A 19,405-nucleotide genomic window follows, 5' to 3' on the forward strand; every position below is an offset into this window, starting at 1 on the left:
ACTGACGCGACGCCGGCTTCCGGCGGCGCCGAGACGCAAGCGGGTCAGAGGTCGCGCGTTAGCCGGCCCCGCCCCCAGAGCGCTGGCGTTCCGGCCTGCGGAGTCCTAGCTGAAGCGTGTGGCGTGGGGCACGGAGCTGGAGCTCGTGAGTGTGGACGCCAGCCTACTGGCGGTAATGAGGGACGAGGGGCGAGGTGATGGGGGCGGCGGGCGGAGACCGGTCTGCTCTGACGCGCTGTGTGTCAAGCGGTAGCTCCCAGCCGGGGCCCCGCGACTTCTTGACGTAGACTTGGGGTCCTCCAAAAATACAACAACAAACACCACGAATCTGGGGTCCCATGGAGTTGAAAGGCATGTGGAGATGAGGCTTTTCATTTGGAAAGGAAGGAAAGATCGGCAGTGCACCTGTTTGTTCATAAACACGTGACCAAAAACTTTTCCAGGCTTTGTAGGCAGTGTAAAGCCGAGTATTTCATCGCGGATAAAAGGGAGCTAGAATAAAGAAACGAGGGACTTAGGGGAAGGGAGACACTTCGACATCTTCTCTTCCTGGTGCGTATGACCCTTCCTGTGGTTGTCGTCGGCCTGAAGTAGTTTGTCAGAGTACAAACCCATGGGTGGGGCTGGTGTCACTGCACCCGGCACCCAGGAGCTTGGCTCAACGTAGCCTTCCCATTCGGAGGGATAAGCACTCCATAAGTACAGTTTATTGACTTTCAAGCTGGATTTGGGCCTGGATTGGTATGTCTCATTAATAAACGTTCATTGGGTTCTTGGTTTAAGGGATCTGAGAAGTCTTGTGAGCTCCTAGTACTTAAATTTCTTTTCCTTTTGCCTGGACATTTAGCCCTCATGCCATTTTTAATACGTTTTATTTTTAATCACAGTAAGTAAGCAACCATGGTGCTCAATAGTTTGGATAAGATGGTTCAACTCCAGAAAAACACTGCCAACATCAGGAATATATGTGTTTTGGCTCATGTTGACCATGGTAAGAACCTTTTTAAAATGGTTAATTTTCCTTAATAGAGGAGGCATGTCTCTGCATGTTTCAGTGAAGTGAATCTGTGAGCAGTGGAGAGCGATGGTTTCTAAGAAGTAGGTCTTACTCATTTTAAAAGTTTTTATGATGTCAGGGATGCATGCTGTAAAACATTTGAAATAAACATGGTTAACTAGTGATCAGCATTTTTCTGTATAGTATGTCACACTGTTCTTAAAACCAGAACTTGAGTTCTTGTTAAAATATAAAAAAACTTTTGAAATGGCTTTGTATATAAAACAGCTGTAATCTTGATATTGTGTCCTCAGAGCTTCTGTGATGTGATCCTATTTAATTCATCAGATATTTATTGAACATCTGCTAAGTTCAAGGTATTCTGGTAGGTATATCAGGAGTTAGACATTTTATGAGTGGGACACCTGCTCCATGTCCTGTTGAGGAAGCTTTAGAAATGAAGCAGATAAAATGAGACAGACATGAGAAAAAACTAAACTGTGACCTTTGGGAGAACTAGAGGATTGGGAAGCTAGAGGTGGGCTAACCCACTATGCCCCAACATCTCATATATAGGACACCTATAAAAATTTTGTCCTGTATGTGCAATGCTGGGACATAGTGAGTTAAGGAAATGTTTTATGGCATAATTAATATCAGAGATGACCTTCAAAGGCAGGCTGAAAATTATAAATGGAGAAAAACATTATAAGTGACAGTGCATCAGCCTGGGAAGAAGGAAATACATGTAGCTGAAACCTAGGACGTGCGAGAATAGCTAAGCATGATACATGTAATTTGGATAGACACTTCTATAACACCATAGCACTGCTTCTTGCTAATCCTACTATTGGTTTTAGACCCTTTCTGAGTTCTGATTGTTTTACCGCAAAGTGATTGGAATGGGCATGTGAAATAAAACTTATTTACCATCTTGAAAGTGAGGGAGTAATACTTAGAGGTGAAGGGTCAGGTTGGGTCCTATCTCATAGAGCTTTTGATAGCCACTAGGCTATAGATAGCTTAGGAGTTAAGTACTTTAGCTCTGGAGTTAGAAGACCTGAATTTATTTTCAACTCCATTTTCAAGTTTCTTTGCCTTCTTGAATTTCAGTATGCAGCATATGTGAACTAAATGAAACTCATAATTATTACATAGGATGTAAGTATTAAATGTGATTATAATGAGAATCCCTTGGCAGGAAGTTCAATTCTTCATTATGAAAATGATCATTAACATTTTTATGAGGACATTGGAGCTATTAGGAGAAAAAAAATAAAACAAGGTTGATGTAGTTAAATAGTAGATTAGATTAGACTGGTAGAAATGCTTAAGATTGATTAAAAGGTAGAAAAGAGGTTAGGTGGTTATTGCCATTCATATATTAGTTGACGTGAAGTGAGTATAGGAACTGAAAAGACAGTGGATCACCTCATAGGTGAAGCCAACTGAGAATGAGTTTTATATACAAATCCAGTGACTCACCCTGCTGTCCCCATGAGCTTTTGTAATTAAACTGTGCACATTTTGAGGCCACAAGGTCTGATAAATTGTTTATCTTTGTGAATTAAATCATGTGGAAAGTTACTGGCATGCATATTTGCATAGTGATTTACTTTAAATTTACTCTTTAAAATTGTTAAATGGGTACTATCTTAGAAACCTGTGATTCATATTCAACAATTTATTGAATGTCTTTTATATGCCAAACATTGCTCTGGTCCTAGGGTTACAGCCATGAATAAAGCAAAGTTTCTGCTATCTTGGTACGTGGGAAGAGCGGGTATGATTGTCATGCTTAGAATGCATTCCACTTTATTGGGTAGCAGGAAATTGATGCTCTAGGATTATATGCTAACATAATATTCTCATGGCAAACAGATAACACCTTATTAAAAATCTTTATTGTTCCTACTGATTGGTCTCTGATTTGAATTATTATACAGAATCCCTATTTCGTTGAAGTTCATGGAGTGCAATATGGACTTGTCTTGAAGAGAAAAACTGTTCCTTTTGTTAGGCCAACCCAGATGTAGTAATTGTATATATTCCTGGAATTCTTTAAACAAAATTAGTTATTTATATCCCTTAATATTTTGTAAACTTTAGTGGTAGTCTCTTTGGTAAAGGTAACTATAATTGTGTTCTTCCTTTTTTTTTTTTTTTTGTAGTGCTGGGGATTGAACCCAGGGCCTTGTTCATGAGAGGCAAGCGCTGTGCAAACTGAGCTATATCCCCAGCCCCTAATTGTGTTCTTAAGTATACAAAAATTTTTCTTTTATTATAAAGTAGGTTCTAAGTTTAGATTTGGATACTGTGTTACATTGTTTGCCACAGTGTAGCTTATGACTTCCCCAGCTTATATTGCAAATAGTAGTAGATATGGGTAAATTTCCTTGGTAAGTAAGTATTAACAACTGACAAATGCCAACTAAGGGTATGCATGGGGAAACATGACAGAAGACTATGTTCTCTTCTTTCTTAATGATATTTTACCTACTATACCTTTCAGAGACAAAAATGATGGTTGTCCTTTGTCATTCTGTATTCTTAGGGACTTTAGTTTATAAGCATGATTAGCTAGCTATTGTGGATATGGGATGACTGATACAATAATTGTGATAAACCTGATCAAATTCATATAGGACAGATTGTGATAGCTATAAAATTTGTCAGAGACGTTCTCTTTTGGATTGGCATGGTGGTTTGCCTCATCAATTAAAAGTCCGCATTTCACTCTACGTAAAGTCTGCTTCAATTTTAAGAATATTTCTGTGCTTAAAAAAGTTGCCAACAACTTTTCAGGTGAGGTTGATGAAATCCACAGGAAGGTAAAGTTGCACCATTATAGAGGGCTAGTATCTACATCTTTCTAGATGATATTCTATTCAAAAGTCTATAAAATTCTTAAAATATCTCTTTTGTCTTATGTTACCTGGCATAGGTAAATAAAAGATCTTTGCTAAATTAATTCATATGATCAGATATTAAATCTGTGGGTACAATCCATCCCCCAATCCACTTTAAAAACATAGATTTTAATTAATGTTATTTTAACAGGAAAAACTACTCTTGCTGATTGTCTTATATCTAGTAATGGAATCATTTCCAGCCGTCTGGCAGGCAAGGTATGTTGTTATATTGAATAAATATTTATTGCATTTCAGTGAGTATTGGCTGTGTACAGTATTATGAGCCATTTGCCATGTTCTCCAGTGATCTAAAAGAGTATAAAACATATTTCCTGAATCTCAGAATCCATTAAGCAAGGTAATTTAGATATTGAGAAAACAGTTACTTTTATATTCCTTTGTATTACTTTATATAAGTATTGTATTTGGTAAGTACTAAAGTGAGTTTTTGAATTAAGTCAAATAATACACAATTGTGGGAGATTTCACAAAGAGGTTCTTCACAGGTTGTTTAGTTAGGTGATTTGAGAAGGCACCGAAACCATTAAGTGGTATTGTGTTTGATTTGAGTGGACTGTTTGCCTAGAGACTAGTGGGAGAGAAAGTGTGCTGATGGAATGTGTCGGATTGCAGAAGACCTTGAAGGTTAACCCAGGTTTTGATAAGTGCCACAGGAAGTCTTCTTAAGCCTGAGGAACATAATGAAAATAGTTTTTTAGGAAATGAATTGAAAAAGATCTTTGTTTCTAGCTGTGAGTTTCTAGCTTAGAATAATTTACAGTGGAAAAATAGAGATGTTCCTCTCTTTAATGAATCTAGAATACAGCCAGCAGAATTTGTCAGGTGACAGGAAATAGAGAGACAAGGAGGTGGAGAAGCAAAAGTGAATCAATAGAGTGCACTAGGAGACAGAAAGGTAGAATTGGGCACCTGAGACCATTGTATGGGGAGCTGAACCAAGGTGGAGTATAAGAATGAAGTGCTCATGCTTTTCCCACCTAAGAAGGTAGAAGTACAGTCACTATAAAGAAGATGGAAGAAAATAATAAAGTTAATGAAGTAGAAAATAGACATTTTATAGAGAGGATCAATTAGCCAAAATCACAGCTAACAAATACAAAAATGATGGACATGTCATGCATTTAGAGTGAACCCTAATGTTAACTATGAACTTTAATCACATATCAATATTGATTAATCCGTTGTAACAAGTATACCATACCATACAATAGTACAAGCTGTAAATAACGAGGGAAACTATGTTGTGAGGATGGTTTGTGAGAACATCTATGCTTTCTAGTCTTCCTTTAAACTTAAAAGTGCTCTAAAAATATAAAGTGTGCTAATTAAAATTACTGGCAATGTAGACAATTCATGATTATCACAACTAGGAAATTTGTTTTGTTTTTAATTATCATTGTTGAGGCACATGGTACTTTTGATCAGCTAATGTTCTTACTATGGCTCACTGTACTTGGAAGGTATATGAAGTATAGCGTATAAAAAGATATTTGAATGAATTACTTAAACATTAACACAATTGATAAACATTAGCAAGATCAAGAAGAACAGAAAAGAGGCAGAAATAAATGATATTAGGAAAGAAAAATGCTGCAGAGGTTAAAAAATGAGATTGCTCAAATTATGTGCATGTATGAATATGGCATAATGAATTTCATTATGTGCAATTGTAATGCACCAATATAGAATGTGTGTGTGTGTGTGTATATATATGTGTGTGTGTGTATGTGTTTATATACACACGCAAATAGAATGGATATAATAAACACTTTTATGGTGGTAATGTTAAATGTGGTGAAATGGGGAAATGTTAACTTCCTAAATTAAACTTAAGAAATAGAATACTTGAATAATTCTGTAGTACTTTAAGAAGTCAAGTTGGTTGGCAAAATATTTATACAAAGAAAAAGATGGTTTAACTGACCAGTTCTTTCAGACATTAAAGAAGCAAGTAATTTCAGTCCTACTTGAACTATTCAAAAATACAGGGAAGAAAAACTCGACAACAGGGAATACTCTACAAATCATATGAATAGCATAATGGCATAACAGACCAAAAGTATGTTAAGAATAGTTCCAGACAGGAAAATTTCATGCCAGCCTTATGATTGTGGATTTAAAAATTATTAACAAACAATACAGCATTGTATAAAAACTTACTTCTTATAGCCCAATAGATTTTAGCTCAAGGAATTCAAGATTGACTTAATATGTAATTTTACCATATAAATGGATTAAAGGAAAAAAAAACCATGAATGAATGATTCAGATACAGAAGACAGTCAATAAACTCCCATCTATTGTGAATTCATATATTGTGGTAGAACCATTTAACAAAATAGATTTAGAAGGTAACATCTATAATCTGATTTGTAAAAACAAAAAACCAAACACCCCCCCCCCCCGCAAAACAAAACAAAACAAAACAAAACCCTATAATGAAGATTCAGATTATTTTCTTCTTCTTTTCCCCTCCCTCCCTTCCTTCCCTTCTGCTGGGGATGGAACCCAAGGCCTTGCACATACTAGGCAAGTGCTGTGCCTAAGCCACATCTCAAGACCTGAAGATTTGAGGATTTGAATTTAATAATGAAGTGTTAAGACTTTTCTGTTTATGTTCAGCAATAAACAAGATTGGCTATTTTACTCTTCTGCTTACTGTATTATTACTTCTATTTTGCATTGTGCTTGAGGTTCTAACTGCAAGAATAAGGCCAAAAGAAAGGTGTGAATTTTGGAAGAGAATAAATAGCTATATTATTAATTGATGGTATGACTGTTGAAAACTTGGAAAGTACATAGATATATTACTAGGATGTGAATAAGAATTTAGCAGGTTTCAAGATACAAAAATCCTTGAAAAAAATATACATGAGTAATAAGCAGAAAATATAATTTTAAAAATATACCATTAAAGAATATATATACCATTTAAATAGCATAAAAAATAAAATGGCCCTGCAAGATATTGGAGAAAACGTAAATAGAAAGACATATCATGTCCTTGTGTTGGCAGACTCATCATTTTTTAATATTACAGTTGATTTGTATAGATTCAACAACTCCAGTAAAATTCCAGTAGTTTTTTTTTTTTAAAACTTTGAACTTCATATCCTGATTTAAAAATCCATCTAGAAAAACAAATACAGTTTAATTTGTTGGGAAATAAGATGCATATGTTGTGTTTTTTTCAGCTGAGGTACATGGACAGCAGAGAAGATGAACAGATTCGAGGGATCACTATGAAATCCAGTGCCATTTCACTACATTATGCAAAAGGTAAATTAACCAGTGTTTTAAAGAAAAATAGTAATGAATCTTTCTTATCATCCTTTCCCTTTTTGAATTAGTTGCATGCCTCAGTTTCTTTCCTTTGTATTGTATATGTTTAATGCTGGCCCCTCCAAAAGATCTGTTATAAGAGTCAGGCTCTCCAGGCTTGCATGCAGATGGGGACTTCTGATTGGCTTGAGGGCAGAAGAACTGACAGTTGTTTACATTTACCCCTCTCCACCATGTGATAGTATGGATTTCTTTACAAGGAAAATCAGGACCCCTAGCCCTTGCAGACTCAGCCTTAGTGTTCTATTTCCTGTCTGGATCCTGGTTCTGCCCCATGGCCCATTTAGACTCTTAACTCTGGGTTGCCATGATAAGTACTAGCTTGCTATTCTCAAATGAGGATGTCATTTTAATAGTAACACTTCTAGAAATTTACCTTGCAGAAATAGTCAAACAAATGTGTGAGATACATGTTCACTGATGCTCATCAAAATTTTTGAATTAATGAGAGAAATGCCAACAACCTAAGTGTCAGTAGGAAAATGGTTAAATAAACTGGTATATTCATGCTGTGAAATATTATGCAGGTGTTAAAAACAAGTGTTTGAGCTGTATGTAATTATATAGAAAAAATGATGTTACAGACAATAAAAAGCAAGTTGCACAGTATTTTTTGTAAGATATGATTGCATTTGGGTAATAAAAATGTGTATGCAGATAAATGTATCTGGAAGGATACATACCAATCCTTTACATTAGTTATCTTCAGAGCCTGGATTATGGCAAAATTTGCACTTTTTCAAAATATTTATGTTTGTACTGTTAGAAAACTTTACACAAAATGTGTACTTTTATAATTTGAAGAAAATAATAAAGATATATTTAACTTCCCTAATGGACTGGCCTGTGGTTCATCCTTCTCAGTATTGTACCTCTGACATTGACACCAGGTGATGTACTGTATTAGGTATGACATCAATCTTAAAATTATTTTTTTACCAAATCAACTTTGAAGCTATTAGGCACATGAATTCCCGTTGTTTGGTATTTGAGGTAATGCTTAAAAAACTACCTCTTGCATTTTAAGGGGTTTATCCTTACTCAGAGAACCAGAGAATGTGGACAAAGATCTTCAATGTCCTGAGTTGGTTAGGTTTATAGGATAGTACCATTGCACCCAACTAAGATTATGTCTTCCTCCTCCTCCTTCTCTTCCTGTTCCTCTTTCTCACCTTTATTTATTTATTTTTATGTGGTGTTGAGGAGCGAATCTAGTGCCTCACACATGTTAGGCAAGCACTCTACCACTGAGCTTCAACCCCAGCCCTAAGATCATCTTAGCTCATTATGTTATAGACTTTAAGAGATTTGTAGCCTTTTATCTTCCGTATTCATATTATTATTCTGTTTTACTTGAAAATTCCTCTAGTGTCAATTTTAGTTGCTGTGTTCTGGACTTTGTCTCTAGTCACCCTTATTTTCCTTTATTCAGGTTTAATTTATATAACATAAAATTGACCCTTTCCAATTCATTTGTCTTTCTGGTGTAGTATTGTGGGAGAGTGGCCATAGGAGCCTGGGAATTGAATGGTCTAACTTTCTTTTTTGCCAAGCTCTGTGGCTTTGGGCAGTTCATTCTCATGTTGTTTTAGATATTTCCTAGATTGCACAGAACAGAGACATATGCTAACTTGAGTTGGAGTAGGAGGCTTATTGAAAGAACACGTGTAAAATGGTAAAATATTAGTCTTATTGAAGTGACATTTTGAAGAAATTGGAGCCAGATTTTAACTCTGGATCCAAGATGGCCCTAGAGACCACATCAGTGTATGGATCTTCCTTCAAGGATTCCACTGTTGTCCTCTGGTTTAGTTGTTTTAAACTCTTGTTATTATCCTGTCTAAGCATTTGTCTGCTTGTCAAATTTCCATCTTTATACACTCACCCTGCCCTGACTTTTCATTCCTACTCCTATTCCTATTGCTCCCTCCCTTCTCTTTTTATGTTGCTTACTGCTTAACTCCCTTGTGTTTCTGAGCATATAGTTTTAAGAATAGACCATGTGCCCAGCTTTTGCTTTTGTGCCAGTTCATTGCAAAGTTTGTACTAATGGATTTGTTTGCCCTTGGGTAGTATAATCACCTCCTGCTCCAATCAGTGAATGTTGGAGTTCAAACATGTTTGTAACAAACGTGTTTCTATGTGAGCATGGCCTGACTCCCCACAAGGGACTTGGGTAAGCTGTCACCATAGTTAAAAATGAAGAGCCTTGTTTTCTAGGTCTGCAAATGAGCATATCAGTTGGGAATACTGACTGAGACATATGCTCTCAGAATACCCAAGAGATGAATGAATGTTTCATCTGTACCTTAGTATTGATTTTCTAGAATGGGGCATTTCCTACTATGAAGATGGGACAGTCTGAAGGAGAATCTGGGTGGGAAGGAGCAGAGATCCTGAGAGTTGAGGAAACTCAGGGGACTTACAGACCATGCTTTCCCCTCCTTCCCGCCCACTTCTGGATACTAGATGAGTATCTCTGTACTAAATGTTAAGTGGCATTTTGTCTTTGTATTTTTTTGGTGCTGGGGATCACACCTATAACCTTGCACGTGGTAGGTGAGTGCTATACCACTGATCTACATCCTCAGTCCACTAAAATGTTAACATTTCATACTTTCTCTGGTTCTGAAGCTGGTTAATTAAACCAGCTTCAAAAGTTTTTTCCAATCATTATTTGGATTGAAATATAAAGTATTAGTCTAGTTTAAACAGATAAGCTTACAACAATCATGCATATTATAGAAATGTTCTTAAAAACCATCAAGGTGATGCTCTGCTCTGCTGTTTTCCAGGGACTCAGTTCTTCCTTGATAAAATGGAGCCTCTCATCTTTACAGTTGTGACCAAAATTTACTACAAATATTGGGATCATATTGTTAAACTTCATTACTTTTTGTTTTACACCCACCTCTCCTTGTGCCCCTCCTACAAGGACATCATTCATTTAGCATGTCATTTCGAGAGTTAGTAAATAACTCACAACAATACACATAGTGTCTTTGAATCCTTTAATTTAGAATTCAGAAATAGAAGAGAAATAGATACAAAGGGATTGATTAAATTGAAATTCATGGATTGTTTCAATAGTCTCAAAAGTCAAATTGCTGTCATTTCTGTAGTCATTCTTCTATCTGTGGGCAAATATTGTTATTGTAGAACTTTTGAATTGAAATGTTTATTTTAATTCATCTTTTGAAAATTTAAATTAACAAGTTTATATTATAGAAAATTCTGTGTGTTTTATTATAGAATACACAATAAAATATTAGAATGAAATTGAAATCACTTTCAGTTTTATCCCCAGTTATTTTTTATAATCTTTATATACAACCAGAATTTTATGCAGGCACACATGCACCCTCTATGGCTATCTAACTAAATATTCCTTCCAAAGAATCTTACTTACTCCAATACCAGTCAAATGTGATTAAAGTACTATATGATTAGTTCTTGACATGATGTTGGTGTTAGCACCCCTGCATAGGTGAGACAATCTGGGTTTGATTGCTAAAGACTAGAGAGTGAGGACTGGGGTTGTGGCTCAGTGGTGGAGTGTTTGCTTGGCATATGTGAGACCCTTGGTTTAATCTCCAGCATTGTAAAAATGAAAAAGAAAAAAAAAAACTGAAATTTTTTTCAGTGAAATTTTTCACCCATAGTATACTTCTCTCACCCTCGAATGGGGGCCAGTACCATTCAGTTCCAGCATTTTCAAAATTTTTGGTAATTAAAAAAACTCTTTGCAATTTATTTAAAAATTGTAAAATACCCTGTGGAACACTCTTCAGTGTGCTTTAGTTTATAAACTTGTATTTAGTAACCTTGGTATATGAGGTAGCTAACAACTTTGTCCAATAGGATGTCCAACAGGAGGACGCTTGGGATTTACCCAGTTGGCAGTCACATGTAGCCAGGATGTACTCCAAATAAGGAGATCAAAGATTCATCAGCTTTCTGAACCAAGAACCAAATACAAGTTCATCTTTTTGTGAATACTTGTATTTGAGTTAGTGGTGGTGGGCAGTTGGAGAATTTATAACTGTGTGGTGTGTCAGCTGTATGGATCTTACTCTTGGGTCTTATTCTCCAGAGACTAGGCCATGGGGAATTGACTTAATGCCATTCTGGGTCACACAAGCCAGTATGTAGTAGAAAGTCTTCTTATTTAGAACTTCCCTTCCCTCTGGCAGTGTGAACATTATTCTGTTGTCTGGATTATTGTTGTATTACTTGAGGACCGAGGCTAGGAAGAAAGTATTGCATTGTCCTTTATTTGACTAATAGGTCAGATTTTTTTCTCTTAAGGCAATGAATACTTCACTTTGTGAAGCATTTAGTTGGTACCAGGCCAAAGAAAAGTAGATGCATGACAGTTTAATTTGGAGGTGGGTATCTCATATGCATAAGCTGTGAGATCGAATTATCCTTGTTTTATTTATTGGAAAAATGGAGTTTGGAGAAGTTACGAAAGTTTCCCAAGGATAAAGTAGTTTCTAGCAAGTGGTAGTAGTCCTAGGAACCAAGTAATTGCATTTTCAGCCTATTCACTTGACTCAGAAGTCTTTTAGAAGTTAGTCAGTCCAGGCCATGACTAAGTCCTCCTGAAGCAGCTCTCCTTTCCACTGCAGATTTTTGGGATTACTTACGGACATCTTATTGGGCCAGCATTACCCACATCCCTGTTTTCCTTGGTCACTGCCCAAACTGTAAGCCACGTGATCTGAACTGTCTTGTATTATCTCCCCTATGTTTCGTTGTAATTCTGGTATCCTCCCTCACTCTCCCACTATTCCCTTCCTTACTAAAAATTACTCTGAAAACATTCTAAGGTAAACAACCATCCCTGTATCTCAACATCTTTTTATTGATGTTTCCCCCTCCTTCTGTCTGGGTGTCTTCTGAAAACATTGCTTTCCTTGTGCTTCTTTCATTTTCCTTTTATCTCTGGGTTAGAAAATGGGATTGCTATTGTTCTTGTCCTGATACCAGTTCCAAAGCTTAATTCTTCTATTCTTACCCTTCATTTTCAGACCCATGCCATCCAGTTATTCACCTTTCTTTGCACTGTCAACTTTTGGTTAGGGTCTGTGTTCACCTTGCTCATAATTTTCATTTTCATATGAATCCTCCAAGGTGGCTTCTGGCATCCCTGAGGATGACTTCCTAAACAGCTTGCCCTCTCTACCACTGTACTAATTCTCCACTCCCCCCACTCACTGTCTTGACTACTTTGTGGATTTTAGCCTCACCTTTAGTATTCATCAGACATTTCAAATTTAAATACTTAAATCTGGGCCTAGTGGTACACTCTTGTAGTCCCACCTACTTTGGAGACTGAAGTCGGACCCTAAGAAAATACCCAAGATAATCAAAGAGGAAGGATTTATTTGGCTTACAGCTGTGGAGGTTTCAGTCCATACATGGTCAGTTACCCCCAAAACTTTTGAGCCTGCGGAGAGGCAGCGAATCATGGCAGGAGCATATGGTAGAGAAAACTGCTCACCTCATAGAATCTGGGAACTGAAAGAGAAAGAGGACAGAGTTCCATGATCCACTCACCATGAGTGACCTAAGACCTCCCACTAGGCTCCACCTCTTAAAGGTTATACCACCTTCCATCAACACCAAGCTGAGCACCAAGCCTTTAACATGTGGACCTGTGGGGGATGTAACAGAACCAAACCACAGCACAGACTATATTAGTTGATTTATAACTTACAATTTTATTTATTGATTTAAAACAAAAAGTAGTAATATTTCCTATGGAGGAGACTTTGATTCCTCCATAGTTAGGGTATAATTCTTGCACATTATTGTTATTTTCAAGAAACTCAGGAACATATCCTCAGATAATTCAGGTTCTGCCTGTATTCCTATTTGTTAGGTATAGCATTGTTCTAATACATTAAAACATAAAAATGACATTTGTACAAAGTTCAGATTTTCATCCATAACTTAAAGTTATCCACTATTCTTTTACTTAAAGCAATTTTTTTCCTTATAAGCTTTGTATATCTGTGTTAGTGGTCATTTCCAATATTTTGGAAATATAGCACTGACTTCTTTGTATGAAGTTTAACTGTTCATAGAGGAACTGTCTTAGCAAATGCTAAGATGTTCACCTTCTCTGAAACAGTTATCTGTGGCATTTTGAAACCACAGGCAAAGCTGGGCACGGTGGTGCATACCTGTAAATTTCAGTAGCTTAGAAGGTTAAGGCAGGAGGATCTCAAGTTCAAAGGTAGCCTCAGCAATGTAGTGAGGCCCTAATCTGCTTAAGAAGACCCTGTCTCAAAATAAAAAATTTAAAGAGCTGTGGATGTGGCGCAGTGGTTAAGTGCCCCTGGGTTCAATCCTCAATTCCAAAAGCAAGACAAAATAATACGACGGACAAGATAGAGATTCTTTTCCCACAACTTCCTACTCATACCAGAAATTGTCTAAAAGATGTCTCCTGTAATTAACTTCAGGTTTTTCAACTTTTTTTTAAAGTTGTACCTAGAGCATGAAAACATTGAATTTTTTTTGTTTTATTAGAAGATTCCACTGAAATGATGAGATTTATTTTGGAATGCCTGGGAAATAAGGCAGCAGAAGTCTCTGATCCTGAATGCTATAGCAGAGGTTACCTCAATCCACAGTTTCAGGACTTCTCTTATTAATTGCAAAGATCAATTGGCATATTTAAAATAATTTTAGTTGATAGTTTCCATTAACAGTAAAAATAATATCTAACATGATACCCCATAACTGATTTATATATTTTTTATTGGTCATTTACACAAAGAAGTAGATGGCATTCAAGAAAAATTTTGAAGAAGTAAAATGTGACTTAAGTCACAGAACAGCTTTGGACTCCCGGCCCCTCCATTCCCTGTAATGGATGTGGAATTCACCCCACCCTTTTGAAACTTTAGTTTGAAGTTATTTGGAAAAGGTTAAGATGCAAAGGTGTTGAAAGAGGAATTGGGAGGCCTGGCTCTTAGCCGAGATCTGACTTGGTCAGTTGTGTGACTGAACACAATACCCCTCTTTCTCACCTTTAAATACATTTGCCCAATTCTAAATATAACAGAGATAGACAGGGCTTCTTTGAATGTTTAATATGTACATGGGTTGTGAGCTCCAAGGCTAGCTGTATCTCAAATTTATTTATTTTACACTCTTGATTTTCAGGATGTAGATTTTCAGATGTAAACACTAGGTGTGTCACTAGTTTTCTGTTCCCTTCTACATCTGAACTTACCATCCCTGAATGAATTTCAGAGGGTCTGAAATTGGATAATTGGTCCTAATTGGATAATTAGGGAAGCATAGATAGATAATTCATTTTTCTAAGTATCCTCCCAAAGGTCTATAATCCCAATGAGAGAGTTGAGCATAGGAAGCCTGAGGTTTCTGTATGAGTGTATTTTTAGAACCTATAAAGAACCTGACAGGACATCTTGTTTCTGAAACTTCTGAATGAGGTCCAGGTAGCATCACGGACAAAGTTAGGGAAGGGCTTGCAGTTTCCTACCCTAAAGTCCAGAAGTGAGCCAAATTAACAAGCAAATGTAGTTTCTCTTGGTGCAAAGTATAAAGGAATCTTAAAACCTTAGAAGTGACTAACACCATTAGACAAACATGACTTTGTTTCTGGCTTGCTTCTTTCGTGACCTTGGATAAACCTCTTACCTTTTGGGGGCCTACTGTGAAATGAAGGTATAGGCTGATTCCCAGAATCTCACAGTTTTTGCTTTATGTGATAAGACTCTGGACCATACATGTCTTGTTCATTGTTCTCTGACTTATTTAGTTGAGACAAGGCCACTTATCCAAGAGGGCGGCTAGAAAAACTGGTGCTTGAGAACTGACAGCAAAAGGCTCAATTAAGGAACAGTGGGCCATTGCTCCGGGGCCATGGCTATTTGACTTCTTTGATTTTCCTGGGAGATGTCCAGGATCTTCTCTGGTTGGAGCCTTCCCTGGTGGGTGACAGCACATCCTGAGTTCTTTATAAAGCAGCTCCTGAAAAGACCATGAGGCAGAGGGGATCTGTGTGGTGAGGAAGCAGGTTGTTGGTAATTAATGGCAGTTTTTCTCATTGAGCCCCAGGACACTTTGGAGTTCTTCACCTAGTGTTTCAGGAATTCAGACTAGAAGTGGAATCTTGGTGTGTGGGGTGAAATTTACTGTTATCCTGAGTGTTATATTTAAAGACCTGGTCTTTGAAATTAGGTAAATTTGAACCTCTGTGTCATGTTGAATGTTTTTTCTTAGGCAGTTAAGCTCAGAGTTGGGCTCTAGCTGAATATCTTTGAGAAAGCTTCTAAACTTTTCTGTGCCCAGTAATCAGATTGGTGAAATGGGGTTAATGGTGGTAACTACTACAGAGCAAAGCAAATATCACATACTTAGAATAATGCCAGGCACAAATAAGCAATCCACAAATGTTACCTCTGTCTGTGGTTCCTTATCATCTATGGCATGAGTTAAGTCATTAAAATTATATTGGAGAAAAATCCTTTAAATGGTCCATAAATTATAGTATTCAGCCCTGTAATAATTCTTGAGCACATTGAAGTTAATAAACACTGAGTGAAGGAGAGGTACATAGTATATGTGTTTAACATTCAGGTAATTATTTTGCCTTTAAAAAAGAATTATATCAACAGTAATGGGATGATGTGTAGGACTTAGTAGCATAACTTTTTTTTTGCATGGTTTATTAAATTATGTTTTAATGTTAAATCTCTATAAGCTATGGTGATTAGTCTTTCTGGTTTGCCTGGAATTGGAGGCTTTGATGTGAGTTTTAGTGCTAAAACGAGACAAATCAAGATGTGTCGCCATCCTACATTGGCTTTGAATATTAAAGGAGATAATATATGAGAGCACATAGCATACCTCTTAGCACATAGTGACTGCTCCTTAAGTTTTCGTAGAATTTTTGTAGAATATTTAGATTTGAGTTGCTGTTCTTTTTTTAAATTTTATTTTATTTTAGTTGTTGATGGACCTTTATTTATATGTGGTACTGAGGGTCAAACCTAGTGCTTCATACATGCTAGGCAAGCACTCTACCACTGAGACACAATCCCAGACCTTGAGGTAAGTTTTAATTGAGCAGATTCACACTGATGTTTGAGAAGTTATAGAGAAGAATTTGGTCAACTGCTTTGTGTCTTTTTAAGTTGGCATCTTGGATCCCTTTGAACAGCTTATACCCTTGGGCCTTAGGCGTTGGTTTCTTTTGGTCTGAGTTTCCTAGTCTATAATAGGAATAGTAATATTGAGAATAGTAATATTTATCTCATAGGGCTTTGGTAACGAATTCCATAAGGTATGGTTAGCAAATTAAAAGTGGCACCGTGCCAGGCTTATACCACATTCTTAGTACATGGTAACTACTAGAAAAATAGAGTTAAACATTTCATATAGCTAACATTTGGAATTAGTAGTCTGATTAGTGAGAAAAGTTAGGATGATAGTTGTTGGTTGAGCTTTTGCTTCCTTTAGCTTTGTTCAGTCTTTTCTTAAAAGCTTCCTCATTCTAGAATGCCCTAGGAAGAACAGTGTATACCTTCACAGCTGAAAATGTGTTGTTTTCAAATTTTATTTCAGGCAGTGAGGAATACCTGATTAATCTCATAGATTCTCCAGGACATGTGGATTTCTCCTCAGAAGTATCAACAGCTGTTCGTATTTGTGATGGATGCATCATTGTTGTAGATGCTGTGGAGGGGGTCTGTCCACAGGTAATGGTGTGATAGAAAAGTATTTAACTGGTTGAAGAAGGTGGGGAAGAGGAGAAACTGTTGATTACTATGTGTCTGTTTAGGCATTTCACCAACAATGAGAAAACTGGCTTTCACTTTGGTAATGTTCACTTTGGTAATGTTCTAGTTTGTGATGGTGTTAAATCATCAGAGTTGAAAGGATCTTAGACATGGTGGTAATACTTTGGATGGAAGTGTCTGTGATATCCTTTTATGTCCTTAGATAAATGAGGGAAAAGTTGAATTTGGGAAGAATCTAAATGTTTTACCCCAATGAAAGGTTTTCTGAATCATGAGAGGTTGTTACTAGCACAGTACTGAGCTAGTTCTCCCTAGGTAGGAGAGAAATTCTGTTGACTTCTCAGCCTACTTCTCTGCCTATATCCACATGCACACATATACACCCATATACATTCCCTTCCTGTTTCCCTCTTTTACTTTTCCATGCCCTTAATTCAGTGTTTCTATATATCTGTTCCCACCAAATCTGGAAAAGTTCACCCCTAAGGCCAAAGGAAACATGCAGCTCTGGTGGGGATGGAGCTCAGAGTGGCTCTCTAAGTTAATTTCTTTTAATAGTTTTTGAAGATGTATATTTTCTCTTTAAAATAAAGAAAATATGTCATTTTCATATCCTACTCCCTAATATGCACATTTGTTTTAGTGTTTCTGAAAAGAATAATAAAAGGTTTAATTTCCTCAAATGTAGGAAATTTGATATTACAAGATGTGCTTTGATTATCCTCTGGCCTCCCCTCTGATTTCCCCTAAGGGCACAGGTATCCAAACTCCAGAGGGTTTTGTCTATATAGTATTTTAGGTATCCTTACAGGATAAGTGAAGTGGACACAGCTGGCTTTAGAACAGCAGAATAGTGATTGCCTCTAAGAGGTGAGATCATTGAAGTAGGTCTTGGGCAAATGTTTTATTTTTAGACCTATGTACTAGTATCATTGGTGTTTGATAATTATTCATTTAACCATGAAAAAGAGAATCTTTGTCTATGAAAACACGTATTTCTAACAAACTTTTTGCTGTCTTTACACAATTTTGGTTTTCCTCCTTAACTGTAAAACAAGGATAAATCTTGTTTGCAGTATTTGTTGCTATGCTAAATATATATTTTATGAATGCCTAGTGAGTATCTTTGTCTGACTGTCATAGTCTGAGTTGTGATAAAGGACTGTGAGAATGTGTTCATTATTAATCAAGATTTTCTAGTGTGCTTCAATTATTGCAAATCGTAAGTTTTATGTTTTTCTGTGTTTTTATCAGACACAGGCAGTTCTGCGACAAGCCTGGCTTGAAAACATCCGTCCAGTTTTGGTGATTAATAAGATAGATCGTTTGATAGTGGAGCTAAAATTCACCCCACAGGAGGCTTATTCTCACCTCAAAAATATTTTAGAACAGGTATTGTGTTCTTCAGTATTTTAAAAACTGGGGCTTGAAGAGTTATAAGGAAGTTACTGAGTTGAGTATGAGGAGTTGCTACAGAAAATTAACTTACGTAGAAGTTCTCTGCCTAAGGTGCCTGACTGTTGGAGTTATCACACTGACAGAGGCAGCAGAACTAGCATGGTCTCAGGAGTCCCTTCCAGCTCCTGGAAGCACCTTTAGTATAAGACTTGAACAATGGGTTCTCTTGGTTAAAAACTTTGTAGTTTGATTCTCAAGTGAAGCAGTATTAGGAGGCTCTATCATATTTTATTATCTGACTTCAGATGAAATTTTATCCAAGCATTTATTCATTTGTTTATTCAGTAAACATGTATATAAATGTGTCAATCAAATAAATTACTAAATGTTCATTGTGTGCTAAGGATTGTGAATGTAAAGATGGAAGTCAGAGCCCCTATGTTCACAGAACTAACAGTATATTGGAGTAGATAAACAGTTAAAGAACTATTTGAAGAACTACAAGATATGCCCTCGATATGATTTGGGAGCACAGATAAAGGCCACATAACCCAGAGACAGAGAAGTCTCACAATGGAAGAAATCTTGAGATAGAAGAAAGGTGAGTGTTAGATAGAGTATTAGAGAAGGACATTTCAAAAGAGATGGAATAAGATGTGCAAAGTCATAAAGGCAAGTAAAAGCATGGTACGGTATTTCCCTCAAGAAAATCATTATAGTTGAAAAATTAAATCATATTAAACCATTATTGAACATCTCCCAAGAGAAGGGAGAAAGGAATGTAAGACTTGGGTTTTGGTGAGCCTTGTATGCCATGAGTAGAAGTTTGAAATTCTTCAAGACAATGAAAAGCTATTGATGAGGTCAGCTTGAGTGTATTTGTTTGCTAAAGGGTGGGAATTATAAAAATATAGCAATGAAAAAGAATGGTTGATGGATCTAGTTCCCCA

General features: G+C 36.7%; 1 protein-coding gene across 2 annotated transcripts in view; it reads left to right on the plus strand.

Moving 5' to 3' along the window:
• The first annotated feature begins 110 nt into the window (after window positions 1–110).
• The window catches only part of EFL1 (elongation factor like GTPase 1), a 150,946-nt gene continuing 131,651 nt past the window's right edge, over window positions 111–19,405 (plus strand). The window contains exons 1-6 of one of the 2 annotated variants that reach the window (XM_079127388.1): window positions 111–145; window positions 888–991; window positions 4,058–4,125; window positions 7,125–7,209; window positions 16,882–17,015; window positions 18,312–18,449. In XM_079127388.1, the coding sequence (XP_078983514.1) occupies window positions 901–991; window positions 4,058–4,125; window positions 7,125–7,209; window positions 16,882–17,015; window positions 18,312–18,449 (516 nt within the window). In that variant the 5' untranslated portion in view covers window positions 111–145; window positions 888–900. The other variant, XM_079127389.1, reaches the window with a different exon arrangement.

The sequence above is a fragment of the Sciurus vulgaris genome (genome assembly GCF_902686455.1).
Source record: "Sciurus vulgaris genome assembly, chromosome: 2".
NCBI classification, from domain to species: domain Eukaryota; kingdom Metazoa; phylum Chordata; class Mammalia; order Rodentia; family Sciuridae; genus Sciurus; species Sciurus vulgaris.